Below are 18,131 nucleotides of genomic sequence, written 5' to 3' on the forward strand. Positions count from 1 at the left end.
TTCGCAGGAACACTGGAACAGCCGAGCTCTTCCTGGTGCAGGGGCAACTCTGCGATGGAAGTAAAGAGGGTTTGGGGTGAGTGTAGAAGGAGGTGGGATCAGTTCTAGTCCTATAGGATAGGATGTCACTTTGCTTGTGATGGCACAAAGTGGTGAGATTTGATTGGATTACCTGACAGAAAAGAACTATGGAGTTACCTGAGGCCTTACAAAATTAAAAGCAAGAGGTAAAGTAGTGGATATTCACATTCCAGTCCTGCACAAACTACTTAGCAGCCACATTGAAATAAGCGGAGCCTGCTTTCAAGTGAGGTCCATCACCCAGAAAAATGTGTAAGAGGTCTGCACATACAAAGAAGCTTTTGTTTCCTTTTCGAAAGCACAAGAAACATGCACTACACGGGAAGCGCCTTCAAGCTGAAAAAGCAGTTTGCAACAGGTGCCAGGGAGCCATTGCTTAGCAAAAGAAATCATAAGTCCTGTTGTATGCATGCTGATTCTTGTACCTATGGAAAAGGAGCACAGGTATACACATTTGTTAATCTCATTACAAATCAATGGAGCCTGTAAATATGTAAGGGATTGCAACTTTAGACTGGTGAAGAAGCCCAAGTTCATCTTAGCACATGTTCTAAGAGACTTGTTGAACCATGAGGTTAACTCAGTATTGCCTAATAATTAATTTAAATTCTATATGTAAACAGTGGAGAAGGCAATCAATGACTGTAAGGTGAAAACTCATCATGAAAAATGAGTAGCTTTATTCCAGTATTTAATAGTATTGAACTTTTTGTAATATACAAAGTTTTCACAGAAAGAAGGCCTGATCAAGAATGCAAAAGCTCTTACTGGGCATGTAGTTTCTATTAATACCTGCAGAATATGTTCCATCCTCTGATTCCTGCTAGATTCATTTCTAATAGCAAGTGCAATCAGTTTGGAAATATGTTTTCCAAAACCAAGTAAAGCTTGTAAGTTTTGCTATAAGCTAGTTGATTCATGGCTTGATGATACAATTTGTGACATATTTGACATATCTGTTGTTGTTTTGTTTTTTATAGCCCCATAGACTCTTAATGACATTTTTAATAAATGCCCTGTTCCTTGTCTCACAGCAGGTCATGGGACAAGACTCAACAGCCTTAGCAGTACTATGAGGAATTATCTCCAGAATTAGTGGAGCTGCAGTAAATGGCTGCACTGTGTTCATGCTTGCACTTACACAACTGTACTAGTGCCTCTCTGCAGTATCCTACTTTATGAGTATGGACCTTCTAAAATAGTTTGTGATATGGGATGGGGGGCTTTCCCGCAAGAGGAGAAAAGTTAAGAATTCCACAGGGATTGGACCCACCAAAGGTTACTCTTTGAAGGCAAGACTAGGTTCAATCAGTAGTTACAGATTGAACCTAGTAAGGAAGCATGACAGGATCAGAGAGCTTCTCACCATCAGCAAGGTACTGGATGTTTTCAACTATTGTGATGTTAATCAATGCTGTAGCAGAATGTTTAAACGATGAAGCTACCCTTATGCTTAGGATTTCACTGGAAAACCATCTGCCCCTTGTTTTTCAACAAAATGTTCTCATTGGTTGGCCAACTCGAAGTTGTCATCTAAAGCAACAAATAATCATTTGTTCAGTGGTAGAGCACTGCTATGGAAACTGTTTTACATTTGAATGATTGCTTAAGCGAAAAGCAAAGTACATTCAAGACCTTGTAGGATTGTTACATTGAAGGACCGACTCGTTTTATCACAACAAGCACATCAGATATCTAAAAACTATGCATTTAAAACATTTTCCCAGTGCATTTCTGCGAACAAGTTCTTTAAACAGAACTTTAAATTTTTCATACTTTAAATTTTAAAAAAATACACTGTTCTAAAATAGCCCATCAATGCTTATGCAAACTTTCTGTATTTCTACAAAAATAGGTGCACATAAGAGCTACAAAAAACTGTATTCCTGAAGGATGACTACTAGTCAAGATTAGGTCTCTCCTGATAATCAGGGCTGTGCATTAGTATAGACAACAACACACAACCAAGCAAAACACTGTTAAATGGAGTAAAAAGAAGTTAGGTTGCCGAAATGCTGCAGCAGGCTCAGATGACAAATGATATACAACAGAAAGCTGTTTGCACTTTTTTTCTTTTCAGTGTCCTGGGATTCAGAAATAGCCTTCTGGAGGTAAAGGCTCAATCATAAAATCATGGCTGGTTGGTTCAACATCCATTTTGCAGTATGTCCGGTGTCACTGTGAAGTGACAGTAAAAAAGAAAGACTGCAGTATCACCTTCACAAGGGTAGAAATCCTCGACGCTGGTTACTAGTAAAAGCCATTTGTACTTCAGAACCATGATGTATCCTTACTTTTGTCCGGATGTTGGATGCCTATTTTGAAAGGATGAGAGGAAATGTTTAAATGGTTACACTTAAAACATTCTTAAAACATGATTTCAGTGGTTTATGGCTTAGATTGTAACTCTGGCTTAGATTGTAGCAAATGGCTCCTGGAACTTTCACAGTCTCCCGCCCCTCTGCTATACAGCTTTACTCAGAAATAAGTATCTGACTTTTGCTTCTGATACACAGTTTGGCAGATTGATGTATACTATCAGAAACTTGCACAGTCTGTTTGACTAGAAGTGATAGTGGGACAAATGAAACGTGTGCACACCATCAGAAATTATGCCTCTCAATCCACTTGCAGCCCGAGGGTCCCAGCATTCTTTTTAAACAACAACAATCAGAAAGTAGCAGACTGATAGAAAATAAAAAATAAAAATGTTTCCCAGCACAATAAGATAAAAAGTTTAATAGGAAAAAATAATAGTTGACTTCTGAGTCATTATTTACCGAATAATAAATGAGTAAAAAAACTATTAAAATTAAACAGAGAAAACTAATATCTGTCTCCACTTTAAATCCAACTAAATTATTACTGTGAAATTGAAGACTGTGCACTCAAAAGTGGAAAAAATGTCTACACTCTTGAAATTACTTACTACTGAATCATTTCCTTATGCTTTGATAGAACTGTTCCAGATCAATTTATGTTTACTTTTATAAACTTTAAACATCAAAAAAGCTATGTAAAGGCATTTAGGATTCATATCTCAACTGTTGCATCTTTAGCTCATGGAAATGTCTTTCTCTGGGGCTAAGAGCAATTCAGCCTGAAGGCAACGTTACAGTCTTTTAGGACACAATATAACTTTTCTCAGTCATTCTCCCTTGGTGAATGTTCCTTTTGAATGCACATAATTTGTCCCTGAAAACTGACTGGCCGATATGATCACCTTATGCTAGTATTCTGTCATCTTCACTGGTTGCCAATCCATTTATGAGCCCAATTCAAAGTGCTGGTTTTAACCCTTAAAATCCTAAATGGCTTCGGATCAGGTTACCTGAATGAGCAGCTCCTCCCATATTTACCCCGGTCATCACTGAGGCTCTTGTCCAGATGCCCTGCCAAATGAAGCAAGGGAAGTCACTAGAAGAGATGGAGCCTTTTCAGTGGCGGTGCCCATTTGTGGAATGCACTCACTTAGAGAAGTTTGCAGGGCAGCTACATGATGTTCCTTTTGATGCCAGTTGAAGACATTTTTATTTTACCAGGCATTTTAGGAACATTGTTTTAAAAGCTTTGTAGCATTTTATCCCTATTGCTAGTAACACAGGAAACTGCAGTAACATACGAACCATTGGTCCATCTAGTCCATTGTTATTGACACTGACTGGAAGCAACTTTCCAGGCTTTCAGGCAAGAGCTTTTTCCTACCCTACCTGAAGATGCCAGGGATTGAACCTGTGACTTTCTGCATACAAAGCAGGTGCTCTACCACTGCACTACAGCCTTCCCTGCTCAAATCTCACTTAAGCAAGATCAGAAACTCCAGAACATCCCCAATTGAAACTTTCTAGTCTCACAGCAGAAACAGCACCAGTAGTACTAGTGATGTGCAATGTGCTTGCTAGAAGTGCTCCAGTATGCATAATGTTCATGCGTTGATTGTGTCAGTAAGGATTATTGATTTGTTTATTTATTTTTACCTTCGGATTTATTATGTGATACTGCTTGTTTGATCTTGGCCTTATCCAATTTGCTGTATTGCTCATTTATATATTGGTAATTTGTTATAAACTTTTAAAACCAAAAATCACATGAAGACATTTTATTCTTTTAATTTATAGAATTTTGGGCCTCAGCTAGACCTAAGGGACTAACATGACGGAGGGGTAAAGATCTTGCAGTATTTTTATCATGAGATCTCCTGCTCTGTTTACATGTGGCGCTCGACAACCTTGGAGGGAGAGGACGTCACACCCACCATTTTATTTTTATTTTTTTATTTTTTGGGGGGGGGGAATGATTAATGTGTATTTAAATCACTTGTACTGTGAGGCTTCTTTGCACCATTTTATTTTTAAAAAAGTAAACAGAAGATGAGCACAAGCGCTTGTGCACTCAAAGGTAGGTTTTTTTAAAAAACAAAAAACAAAAAACAAAAAACCCTGCTCCCCCCCACACCACCCCCGATGGGCACAGAGCTCCTGAGGAGCTCTGCGGCCCCTGCGCGGGTCCAGGCTCCTCGCGAGTAACCACGAGGAGCCGGGACAAACCGCAACGCCCGGCCACACGTTCCATGGTCTCGGGATGAGCCCGGGACTGTGGAAAAACTGGGCTCAAAGGGTAGGGGAAAGGGAGGGATCATCCCTCCCTGATCCTGGGATCCCCTGTGCGTCATGTGAAGGGAGAGGGCCTTTTCGGTGGGGGGCCCCCGACTATGGAATGATCTCCCTGATGAGGCTCGCCTGGTGCCAACACTGTTATCTTTCAGGCACCAAATCAAGACTTTTCTCTTCTCCCAGGCGTTTAACAGCATTTAACAACGTTAATTTTGTTTTCTAACAGACCCCAGAACTGTTGTTTTTAAAATGAATACTGTTGTTTTTATACTTTTTTTATGTTTCTGATGGGTTTTTAAATTTTGTATACTTTTTTAATGTTTACTGTTTTTAACTTTTGTAAACCGCCCAGAGAGCTTTGGCTATGGGGCGGTATATAAATATAATAAATAAATAAATAAATAAATTTCGGGGATCACCCCAGGATATTGCCCCGTCTAGCTATGGCCTTGGTTACTGAGTGGGTTTAAAATGTAATAAATAAATAAAATAATGCATAATTTGTGTTTTCATTTGCAATCATTTCTAAGATGTAATAAAACATTAGTATAGTATGCACACTCAAAAGATTTTTTTGTCAATAATGGGCAGAGTGGGGGAATTTGAGCGGCTGTTTGTGCCAGAGGTGTTTGTGTACAGCTTCCACAAGACTTAAAGCTTATTTAAATTAGAGCTGTGTGCAAATGGCCTCACAAAATTCTCCACCCTATTTGAGGGCAGAGAAATTGTGGGGGAATGGGACAATTTCACCAAATTTCTCCAGGGGGAGAAGAAATGCTCAACAGTTTCTTATGGATAGGGCTCCCTATTGGCAGGGCTTCTACCACAGCTTGTTTCTTTTTTCATACGAGTTTTGGGTTTTCTGTGCTGCAACAGCATCAGCTGTGTTGCATCCACCTCAGTTCAGGTGGGGTTGGGAGCAGTGTTGTGCCTAGCTCTAGGAAAGAGGTGGAGTTAGTGGTGAGCCAAAATCTGTCCTCCAATTTCCTGAAAGTTCTCTTCCCCCATAAAAGAGGCTTCCATTGTTCTGCCTCATTCTTAGGGTGTTTTATAATTTATTTTTGTGGTGTTTTTAGCTGACCTAAACACTGCTAGCATCCCAAGCTGCCTACATTTCCTGATCTGAAAAGGCCCAGTGGAAGGAATTACCTCATGATGCCTTTTCCTAGGCTTTAATTGAAGCTGAGACGGCTACAGGATGCCAGAACAGGACACTTGCTCACACCCTACCACCTCCTAAGTTAGGTAAGCCAAGAAACTCAACCCCAATACAAGCAAATTTCTCTAAAATGTATTCTCCGTTGAATTTCTTTTTGAAAACAAATTCTTTTCTATCAAATTGAATGAGAATGGTTGGGAAAAGGAGGGAGACATTTTTGACATAATACTAATTTAAATGCGAGACCTTTCTCTGTAGAAAGAAGGGGCATCTCTCTCCACCCTCCACAAGCAACATGCACCGTGGGTAGGCATAACATTTCAAAGCTCCCTGTGCATCATCCCAATTTCAGAGTAAGTAACTTCTAAACCTGTTTGCAGAGCACCATCATGTTGTTTGGTGGCCTCTCTGTAGGGCTGTGGTGTTTACATTTGACTCTGAAGTTAACACATGAGTCAAATGTTACATTTTTAGAAGCAGATTATGGTCTGATTAGACCAGGGGTCACAACCTTTTTGAGTTGGTGGGCATCTTTGGAATTTTGGGAGAATGTTGTGGGACCTCTCATAAGATGGCTGCCATTGTGGGCATGGCTAGTCACAAAATCCCAGGAAACAAACGGGAGAGACAATAAAAGAAAAGTAACTTGCCCAAGAACCTAATTACAAAGCAGAGGTGAGGACTGAGCTCCAAAACAGAAAAAACAACAACACTCTTTTGAACCCAAATAAAGATGGCAAAGGAGGGTAGTTAATTTTTTTTTTTAAAAAAAAAAAACCTTAAGTAGTACAAAACAAAAAAAAATCAGGAGGGGCAGGAAACTGGTGGGCACCAAGAGTCTACGGACACATTGTTTCTCAGAAGCACCATGTTGGAGACCCCCAAATTAGAATTTCAGATTTCTCATTTCTCCAAAGCTCTATCTAAGCATTTTGGAATGTATCATACAAGCTGCTTCCCTGATCTAGTCTTGTGTGAACAACATCTGTTTTGATTTTTCTGCTATTTATCCTTTTAAGAGACTGCATTTTTTTGCTTTCTGTTTCTTCGACTCTTGGTCCACACAGCCATGATTGTGTCCAAGCCATGTCAGTCTGGTGATGGAGCAATTACTCCGCCACCCATAGCCACCCATATGCCCTCAACATCTACTCTGGAGGTCTGGTAAACCTATTGGAACAGGTTTTCAGGTGGCACAGACAGCTGCAAGGAGAGGAGACAAGGAGAAAAGCCATGTCATGTCTCAGGCTCCCACTAATGCAACACTAAATTTAACTCCCTAATGGTTCACACCTGCTACCCGTAATTCTTCCCTGTTCTCTCCTTTCCTTTCTCTTCACCTCTGCCATAGTGTCAATTCTCATTTTGCTTGCTTATGACTTGCCCCTCTTTCTACAACACTTCTTGACCCGTACAGGTGTTGACAGACATGACAATATCCTTCTCCATGGGAAAAAGGCCAAGGGATCTTGAGCAGTATCTAATATTGCTGTTGTACTAGCAGTAACGTCAGCACAATAGGAAGCTAGCACTGATGGTGCAATCCTAGAAACTAGCTCAAACTAGCATTTCCAGAGCAGGATAAGTCAGCAGAGTTTTCAAAAGGCAGCTCCTATGACTTCTCACATTCTGGAGCTCCAGTTTGAGCTACTTTCTAGGTTAGTGGTATCAAGCACTAGCTTCCCATTATTCCAGTAGTCAATCCCACTACTGCAATGTGATTGGAGCTAGTGGACTACTAGTAGGGATGTACAGATTGTGCAAAATCCATTCCGAAGGGTAGTTCATACTAGCATATACTTCACTTGAATTCTCATAAATTTGTTACTCATTACTTTCACAATTGAAAAAAGCTTCCTAAACAAGGAATAAATCTGCACTGTTTATCAAGTAATGTTATCAATGTTTTACATATCTAGGGCAAAACATTTTTTTGAATTCAAAGAAATGCAAAACACACACACACACACACACACACACACACACACACACACAGAGTTAGTTCAGGACTAAATCCAGATTTAATGTGTTGTATTCAGCTCCAATTGCTGGGTTGGAAACCACAAGAGCAGCCCCAGTCAGGAAGCTTGACATTATCAGTCTTGATAGTGCTAATCACTTTTTTGGGTAGTGAGGGGCCTGTTCCCTCCACCCCAGACAGGTGACTGATTTTGCAAATGATAGCAACACCAACCGTCTTGATTGGTAAAAGTATACATGGGCACAGTTAGTTGGATTGGGTCATCAATATTACATTCTTTTAAAAATGTTTTTATTGAATTTTACATTTATAACAAAAGAAACTAAGTGAAAACAATCTCCCTCTCCCTCTCTCTCTCTCCCTCTCACACGCACGCACGCACGCACGCACGCACACAATCCCAACTACAAAAAGCCCAATTAGATTAATATTCCCTATCTGCTTCTGGTTACCCAGGAACAAATTACAGCCTTTTCTGGGGTTTTGGTCTTCTCCTTTAAAATAAATATTCTTCTTGAAACAAGATTCTTTTTTTCCAATGTGATTGTCTAGACAACTGGAAATACTGGAATTGCTATCAGTTCAGATGCACCTTTCTATCTATCTACCAATGATAGCGAGTTTCTCAGAAAGCTGAAATCTCATAATAAATATGCCTTGCTAACAGGCAGACCCCATGAAGAGGAAAACAACTGCTCCTAGTCCTAGCAGACGATCACTTTACAATCTGGAACATGACATTTAATTACTCTTTTATCGTCTGTACAGCTGCAAACATTATTAATGGCAATAAAATTGTCCAGACCTTTTAATGCTCTAGTTATGCTATTTTTTTCTTAATTTCCTGAGGCCACAAGTAGCACTGTTTGACTCTGTCACTGCATAAAAGAGAATGTGAGAATGAAGCCTGCTGGCGTGCAGCAGCTAATATAGGGCTCATCTACACCAAGCAGGATATTCCACTATGAAAGCGGTATATAAAAGGCAGGAGCCACACTACTGCTTTATAGCAGTACTGAAGTGCACTGACAACTGTTGGGGCCCATTGACACATACCATATATCACTTTCATACTGCTATATGCTGCTTGGTGTGGCTCCTGCCCTTTATATACCGCTTTCATTGTGGAATATCCTGCTTGGTGTAAATGAGCCCTCTTTCTCTTCATTTACCTCCATAGTAAAGTGAGACAGAGGAAGATATAGGCCCCATTCAGAAGAAACCTTAAACCATGGCTTTAACCACCATAGTTAAAGCCATGGTTTAAGGTGTCTTCTGAACAGGCCCAGAGACAGTCAGAAAAAAAGCATATTTACAAAAGGAATCAAGGTGTTTAGCTTTTGACATTTTTTTTAAAAAAGTACTGTTTTTGTTAAAAAAAAAAGTTTGCTAATCACCCTCCTGTTATTTATATAAAAAAAATCTTCCTCCATGATAACATTTTTAATTAGATAATTAATCCCCCTGCTCTATTCTCCTAAACCCCAAATCTAGTAACCATAATCTAAAAGTATGGAGAAGAATTTAATAATATTTTAATGGAATTATTGCACAAAAAGTTTCTGATATGTATCAGACTGTCTGCACTGCTCCTGATGGGTAAACAGTATCTAAAGTACATGCCAGAGAAACATACGGATTCAGATGCAACAACAACTCTATGACATATAGCCAGTGACAGCAGTCTTCCATGCTGTTTCCCTATAAAATCTACTAAAACTGCAAACAATTATGCCAGAGTTGTATGGAAAAGAACTTCTTGTTTTCCAATCCTTAATGGTAAAGACAGTAGTGTCACAACTGAAACATTATTTTCTTTTGAGTACAAGAAGTTACATTATTTTCTTTAGGCACTGCTTGCTAGGGCTTGAAATCTCTATAGTCTGCCTCGCTTTATTAACAGGAGAAAGCAAACAATATTTACACTTGGTATCTGAGGACTGAGTTTCTGTTTAAATTGTCCTTTGCATGAGCCTGCCCTTGATGTGGTTCTATCCCCCAGTTGTTCTCTTCTATCCTGATCTGTGTTACCCTGAGGTGATACCACATCTCTACATCTGGGCCAGAAGGAGAGTAAGCACACTTCTTTAGATCCAGCAAAACAGATGGGCTAGAGTTAGGATTAGAGCAAAGGGGTTTCCTGCCATTGGATGACCAGTGCCCAATCAGAGTTGACCCATGGGATAGGGGCCATGTTTGTCGATAACCCCTTGGCATATGTTTACTGATGTGTGGCTGTCCATATTGCATGTGTTTATCAAGGTGATGCCAATAGAATATGTTAAGTCACCTGCCACATATCATGACTCTGTGATAGCTACATAAGCTAGTGGGACATCCAGATTCCAAGACAGTGAACACCAGCTGCTGGGGACAAACATATGCCCTGACTATGCCTTGCTTGTGGGCATCACAAAAGCATCTAAGAACATGAGAAGTGCCATCTATTCACACAGTGGCCAACCAGCCATTGGCCAGGGATGAACAAGCAGGGCATGGTGCAACAGTACCCTCCCACTCATATTCCCCAGCAACTGGTGCACACAGGCTTACTGCCTTGAATACTGGAGATACCACACAACCATTTTGGCCAACCATTTTGAAAAACAGGATGCTGGACCCTCCATTTGATAGGGCATAGCTCTTTTTGTGCAGTTCTGAGATTCAGTTTAATCTAATAGAGTTCATAGCAACATCCCTCTAGCAACCTACCCTTTGGAATGCCACTACTGAAGCTGTCTATAGATGTTTGAAGCAGTATTTTGAGCCAGAGGCTAGTATCCAGCACAGTGGTAATACCTTATACAATCAGATTGTTGAGGGACAATCTCTCACAACACTCCACACAGAAGCTGAAGGTTCAGGTTAATGCCTCAAGATGGTGCTTCAAGGGGCTGATCCCAAACAAGGCCATAGCGTATCAGATGGATTGAAAATTAGGGTGGAATTTACATATACAGTAAATGGTTTGGCACTTTCTGTTCATTCTGGTCATCTGATATCTGTCTTAAATTGAGATATCTGAATCAAAGTTGGTACTAGGAGGGGATAGACAAATCTATCAATCACAATTTCACTCAGTTTCAAAATTTCCCATCTATTCCAATTTCGCATTGCATTGCAAATATTTGTTTTTCAGTTTGTGTGAAAATACGTACACATTTTAAAATATGCATTTTTGTATGCATTTTCCCATATGTATGCATTTTTGTGCACATATTTGTGCAAATGTACACATTCCCACCTTAAATAGTGTGTTTTTGTGTGCATTTTTTAAAGTATACACTGTATACTATTCTTCTTTGCATTTTTTGGCAAACTGCATCACAAACTAGCCTAGCTACAGTTATCCATGCTCTCATAACCTCTCGTTTGGATTAATGCAATGCATTATACGTGGGGCTGCCTTTGAAAACAGTCCGGAAACTTCAACTGGTACAAAACAGGGGCAGCATGTTTACTAACAGGGACTGGCCAACGAGACCACATCACACCAGTCCTCTTCCAGCTTCATTGGCTGCCAATCCAGGTCCGGGCCAGATTCAAAGTGCTGGTATTAACATTTAAAGCCCTAAACAGTTGGGGCCAGGCTATCTGAAGGAACGCCTCCTCCCATATGTACCTGCCTGGACCCTAAGGTCATCCTCAGGGGTCATTCTCCATGAGCCCCTGCCAAAGGAAGTGAGGCAGGTAGCTACCAGGAGGAGGGCTTTCTCTGCTGTGGCACCCAGGCTATGGAATGAGCTCCCTAAGGAGGTTTGCCTGGCACCTACACTATATTCTTTCAGATGCCAGGTGAAGACCTTTTTATTCTCTCAGAATGTTAACGGTCTATAATTTTAATTTTAACTTTGCTGTTTTAAATTTGTATTTTAAATTTGTATTTCTGCACTGCTGCTGATTTTATCAGGTTGTGCTTTTGTATTGTATTTTATATCATGTTTTTATACTGTTTGTTTTATACTTTGGATAGTTTTAATTTTTGTGAACTGCCCAGAGAGCTTCAGCTATTGGGTGGTATAAAAATGCAATAAATACATAAACTTCAGAAATCTAGGGACCTCAACAGAAAATTTCATTTCAGATTAGGTTTAGGTTTGGAAAAGTCTCAATACGGTACATTCATATTGAAATGAGAGCCAAATTAATTTCTTACCCATCCCTAGTTGGTTCACATATTCAGGTACTCTCCAGCTTGATGCTACATCCGTTTTCAAGGGGGCCAGAAAATCTATCTTGTGACATCAACCTTTAATATTGAACTATCATAATGCAACTTGGTATGTATGCTTAAAATTTAATCATTATTGTTTAAATCTTGAACTCTTGGGAAGTCTATACCAATGTCAAAGCAGATGTGATCTCCACTGAGCACTACACATTGGGTCTCTTCACACTAACCCATGCTCAATGGTTGAGTATTGGTTGTTGTTGAACTGTGGGTTGATTGTTGAACCATGGTTTAGCATGTTATCTGAATGCAGAGTATTTTCCACAGGGTGGCTTGTTAACCAACCTGAACAACCCAACAACAAACTATAGGTTCTCAAGGTTACTTGTTCAAGAAAAAGAAGCCACACTGCATGGTTAACAAGGCTCCCTGTGAAAAATGTCCTGGGTTAAGACAATACGCTAACCCACCATTCAACAACAACCCACACTCAACCACTGAGTGTGGCTTATCACGTTGTGTGAATCCAGTTAATATGAGGTTTCTGTGCCCAGAGTATAGAACTGACAAGACAGAAAACTGACTCCATTTCAGTGAGTATATCTAAGCATTAAAATTGTATCATATAGATGCAGCAAAATAGAATCTATAATAACGATTTTGAGCAAAATTGCTGAATATTTTTGGAATACATTTGTAAGCATTGGGCAGTATCCAACATTGTCAACTCTGCTTACACAATTAATATGGTGCTAGAGTAAGTTGGCCTCCAGTTCTGCTTCCACAGAAACCTACTGTGCCAGTTTACAATACTGGTATAGCACTTACGCTACTGCTACATTTATTTTATTATTTATTTATTTATTTATTACATTTCTATACCGCCCAATAGCTGGAGCTCTCTGGGCGGTGTAAGTAGAGCAGCAGTGTTAGATACTGCCCATTGCCCTGTAGAACAACAGCTTTATTTTATGTTGGCTTGTTGGAGGAATGTTTTATACGTAACATTTGGGTTGCATTTTGAAAAAACATTTTATGATCCCTTGGGTCTACACTGAGTGAATTCAGAACATCCTATTCTTGAACAGGACTGATTAACAAACCAGATTCATTGCAGATGCTTACAGAAACAAACAAGAATCCTAAATTCCTCTGATTTCAAAGAAGTGTACTTCCAAGTAAGGGTACTTATGCTGTAACATAAAAAATCGTGATACAGTTCTTATTGACTACAGGATATATATCATTAGATTTGTACTAAATATAAAGATTGGAAGCTGAAATTGCTCACCTGTATGTAATGTATTTTTATTTCAGTAGGAATCAACAGCTAAGTATTTTGCTGTCTTTGCAAATCTTGGCATTCTTGCCATCTCAGCCTTATCTAACCATGTCAGAGATTCATATTAGAAAATCAGTTGAAAGACTAACAGAGTTTGGTGAGAACATGATCAGTTATGGCAAACATTTCCTGAAATAATATGACCCACGCAGGAGAGAAAATTGCAGCTTACCTGTGTCAAACCCAAAGGTTGGCACAATGTCGACTGTTCCATGAAAGGCTCCTGCCCATGCTGAGGTAGCACTGGTGACAGCAGTAGGATCTGTCTTTGCTGCTTCACACTGTGGTGGAGGAATCTTGCCTGCACAAACTGAAGGCATCAGCAAAGGTCTGTACCGTGGGTCAAGGTGCGAAGTCGGGTGATGATGGTGATGCATGTGTGCATGGGGATGGTGGTGATGCATGTACACATCATGCATGTGTCCATATGAAGGGCTCACCTGAGATGCTAATGGATAATGCCAAGATTCTGACATGCTAGGCGGTGCAGGAGGAGAAGTCTGATGCAGGGCATGTCCTGGCCAGCTGCTAGGATCTCCTGTTGAGAAGGTGCCTGGTGCAGTAACTGGGAAATCATGATGAACTCCACTTAGACATGGTGGAGGTGGAGTTTGATAAGAACTGGTCCAAAATGAAGCTGGGAAACCACTCCTTGGGTTTGCTATTGTTGAGTTCTCTTTAAAAGAAAAGCCAAAGTGAGGATACATACTTAAAATGGCTCTTAACTAACAAACAGCATTGCTAACATGAATAAAGAAATATGGGTTACTTACATTACTATTTTAAATGTTTATGAAAGCACAGTATGAAACACAGCAGACAATTACAAATATGAACCCATATTTCAAGCGTTTGTGATCAATCACTAAAGTGACCAATTAATTAGATTTATTATGTCATTTTAGATGATGTGTGGGGTCTAAAAGAATGTTATAAGCTATTTAATGCCAAGTATACTTGGAAACTAACTTATATTAGAACCAAGAAGATGTAAATACAGGTCATCATGTTATGAAATCACATATTTTAAATCCCATCTTCTGAGGAGTCATTAATGTTTAATTATGTAATGATAGTGCTGGCATGGATTCTACTAGGTGTCTTGCCAAAACCTTGATCTGAAGGATAGAAATGAAAATGCCTTGGGAAAGAGGATAATAGATGCCTGTAGCTAATGGTGAAGAAATAGCCATAGAAATATCAAAAGATAAGAAGAACATTTGAGCAAGGGTGCTGGTGGTGGGGAATTGTTTGAAAAAACCAATCAAGACATTCTGTATATCAAAAATGGAGATATAAAATGTTTAACTAGAAATCCCAAAGCTCCTAGGGTAAAAACATATTTAGAAATTAACAAGTGACAAGCCTTTTGTTTTGCTGCCTTTACAGACCTTGTAGAACTATTATCACTCATTTCTTTATGCAGTTCAATTACCATAACTAGAGTAATGAACCCACTAACTCAACAGGTTCCTTTGCCTGGATTGTCAAAAGACAGACTTAAATTGCTTCGTAGCTGTACTCTCTATGGGTTGTATCCAACATAACAATAGTGGAAAAGATCTATGAGGTGCAATTGTTCTGCTAGTGGTTGCGCAAGTGCTAGCAAAACGCGTAGCATAAGGAAGTCATAATGAGTTGTGGAAGTGCTTGCTACAACAGCTCGCACAATGGCTTCTGTGACTAGAATTAAAAGGCTGAATCTGACACTTGCACAAAGATGTAAACAAGGTTTCTGCAAATGGGAGAAACTTTATGATTACAAAATGACACCATTGGAGAATCCCATATTTTCTTGCGGCTGAATTTATGCACTGAAGAAATATTAGCTTCAGGTGAAATAGACTATATGCTCCAATGTAATATAACAGGTTGTTTCCAGAGACGGCTTTTATCATGTTATCACCTGTGACTCTGCCGCATTCATGGAATTTTATGGAGGTCTAGACAACGTTAACTTCCATTTGCCACCCTGCCATGTTTTCCCATCCTTCTTTCATTTTTTTTTCTTACTACAAAAAAGACCCTTTAAGTAGGAAAAGACAGAATGGCTGCGCAACGCCTTTTGTTTGAACTCGCCATTTGGAACTTTTTCTTTCTCCTCGAGGATTGCATTCCTTTAGATATAATCTGATAGGATCCACAGGCTGGTGTTGGGCAGAACCAGACCTGGTAGCAGGTGGGATAGCATGCCAGTGTTAGGCAGAGGCTCCCCTTTTCCCTTCTTGCACCCCTTTTTTCTCTCTCTTTCTCTCTGACTGGGTATGTGTTTCTGGGATGAACCTGTTTCTGAAGTTGGAAACTGGCATGCTATCCCCACCATTTTTTCTTTTATTGGGTGTGTGGAGTTGTTCTATTTTTCTGATAGTTGAAATGTCACCCATTGCTGGACAGATGTGTGGAAAAATCCAGTGAGTGATAGACAGTTTTACAGTTAAAATGAACAAATAGAGAGCTGCTTCCTTATAAAGGGTTTCCCCCCCCATCTCCTCTCCCCATCCTTTTTCTTTAATCCTCTTATTTTTTTTCTTGCTTAGTTCTCCCATAATGCTGAGTATAATGACAGAGAACTATTAGGTACTGCATTAGGCTTACGTATGAAAAGCAGAGACACTGATATGCCTTGCTTTTTTGGAAGCAAATTGCAGAAAAGAAAGGAATGTAATCAAATCCTTTTTTTTCTCCTCTTTGGAATCTTTGGAGACCTTAGACTGTTTTTCTGTAGAAAAGATGTTCATTGTCAAATAGATAAAATTATATTTCATGCTGAATGTGCATGGAAAAAGTTCAGTCTGTGAGCTGTACAATTACAATCCGAAATACTTGTGAAATGTCGTCATGTTTCCACACCCAGCCCATAAACATTTCACCTCTTGCACAACTAAATTCTTGGATATAACCCAGACTTCAACAACCTAGTGCCCTCCAGATGTGGTGGATTACACATAGGCAATGATCCTGCTGGCTGAGGATGATGGGAGTTGTAATCTGACACATCTAGAGGGCACCAGCTTGAGGATGGCTGATATAACCCTTAATATTTGTGTTGTTCTTGAAAAGTCACTTTGGCCTAGACCTCTTTAGCGACATGATCTCTTGGCATTTTTACCATTATTTTTAATTTCTCAAAAGTCATCTCAACTCTGTTTTGTGTCATCTGAGAATTTTATTGCTAAAGAATTTGATCCCATCTTAGGATGGCTAAATAAATTGCCAGAGATAGTTTTCTAAGGCCAAGTACACAATTCCTTCACATAACTATTGTATACAACGTGATAGATCAACTATTAACATGGGGTGCAATCTATTCAGTCTTAAGTATTTGAATATCCTTCAATTTCAGCAGGAAATATTTAATCATATTTAAAGATTTAAGCTATCTCCCACTAAAATTAATGAATGTGCTATGTAATAATACTATACTTTGGAGTGACTTCTTTTCAGGGGGGGAAAGTAAGGCATCCATTTCTTAAATAAATAAAACTTTGACTAGATCATGCTGATATTCCATTGGATCCAGACTAAATTAGTCATGCTTTAGTTCTTTTAGTTCAATGGGACTTAAATTAGTCATGACAAACTTAATGCATTGATTTCAATGGGATTAAGACACAACAGTTTTTTAATACTACACTTTGGTAGTATTCAGTTGGCTGCAAAAACCTCCCCTCATTCTATTCACAAGTCTTTATTAATTCTTTCAAACTAAACAAATTACATCTCTCCAGTGTGACCAGTTCTTTGTGAAATCATACTTTTTATTTGTTCATTGCCCCACTAGTTTTCACAGCCAGTGGCCATGTTGTCTGGGGATGATGGAAATTGTAACCCAACTTTTGAAAGGCGGCAGTTTGGGGAAGGCTGGGCTTCTGTCTCTCTCTCTCTCTCTCTCTCTCTCTCTCTCTCTCTCTGTCTCTGTCTCTCTCTCTCCAAGTCCCACTTCCCTAATCTTCAAAACAGATGCATGGGGCAGCTAGTCAGGAAAATGAAAGTGCAGAATATCGGGTGCACTGATCTCCTGCTTCACATCTAGTTCAATACTGAAAACAACTTCCCCCAACAATATCTAAATTTTGTATTAGCACTGAGACTGAACAGGCAGCACTAGCTCAGCAGGCCAGACCTCTATGTATTTGTGTTTTAGGTGTTGGATGAGAACCACCCTTTTAAACAGAATGTCACATGAATATGCCCTATGGCACAAATAAAACCCAATACATGTGGCCACAAAAACACACATATCAAGTTTTTTTAAAAAATATTGCTGCTTCTAAACCTTACCTCTCCACAGAGGGTTTAGTCCTGTTTTACTTTTTGAAATGGCAGTCTCTGGATTGAAGCTGTTAGCTTGGTTTAAAGCTCTTGAGAAGTGTTCATCCACTACTGACCCAATGTCTCCCTGAAAATAAGTGAAAAGGATGCAGCGAGAGTTAAGGTACTCCATCTCCGTGGGCTGCTCTTTTTCATCTTCCTCTTGTTTGTTAGGAAGGGTCACTTCCAGAGCTTCCTGCATCTTGCTGTATACAACGATCTTATTCTGATAGATGAGAGGGAGGGAAAACCAGAAAGACAGAATAAGATAAAACACTAATTACAGATCGAACAGATTCATTTAACATGGCAACTGAGGTGCATTATGTATTTGTTATAATTTTACTCATGGTCAGCTCTACCCATACTCTTAGAGGAGCACCTGCCCAAGCTCCAGCCATCCTCATTTAGCTCTTTGCCAGCACCAGAGGCAGGGAAGGGAATAAACCCATTCTGCTTGGTCCAGAATTGGT

General features: G+C 39.6%; 1 protein-coding gene across 1 annotated transcript in view; it reads right to left on the reverse strand.

The window, feature by feature from the left end:
* Positions 1 to 768: 768 nt before the first annotated feature.
* The window catches only part of VGLL3 (vestigial like family member 3), a 31,767-nt gene continuing 14,404 nt past the window's right edge, over positions 769 to 18,131 (reverse strand). Inside the window, exons 2-5 of the mRNA XM_063127596.1 lie at positions 17,629 to 17,884; positions 13,520 to 14,023; positions 1,272 to 2,396; positions 769 to 1,238 (exon numbers count right to left, since the gene is read on the reverse strand). Coding sequence (XP_062983666.1) covers positions 2,353 to 2,396; positions 13,520 to 14,023; positions 17,629 to 17,860 — 780 coding nt within the window. The 5' untranslated portion in view covers positions 17,861 to 17,884 and the 3' untranslated portion in view covers positions 769 to 1,238; positions 1,272 to 2,352. The remainder of the gene's footprint in view (positions 1,239 to 1,271; positions 2,397 to 13,519; positions 14,024 to 17,628; positions 17,885 to 18,131) is intronic.

This window comes from Elgaria multicarinata, chromosome 5, assembly GCF_023053635.1.
Source record: "Elgaria multicarinata webbii isolate HBS135686 ecotype San Diego chromosome 5, rElgMul1.1.pri, whole genome shotgun sequence".
In the NCBI taxonomy this organism is placed as follows: Eukaryota; Metazoa; Chordata; class Lepidosauria; order Squamata; family Anguidae; genus Elgaria; species Elgaria multicarinata.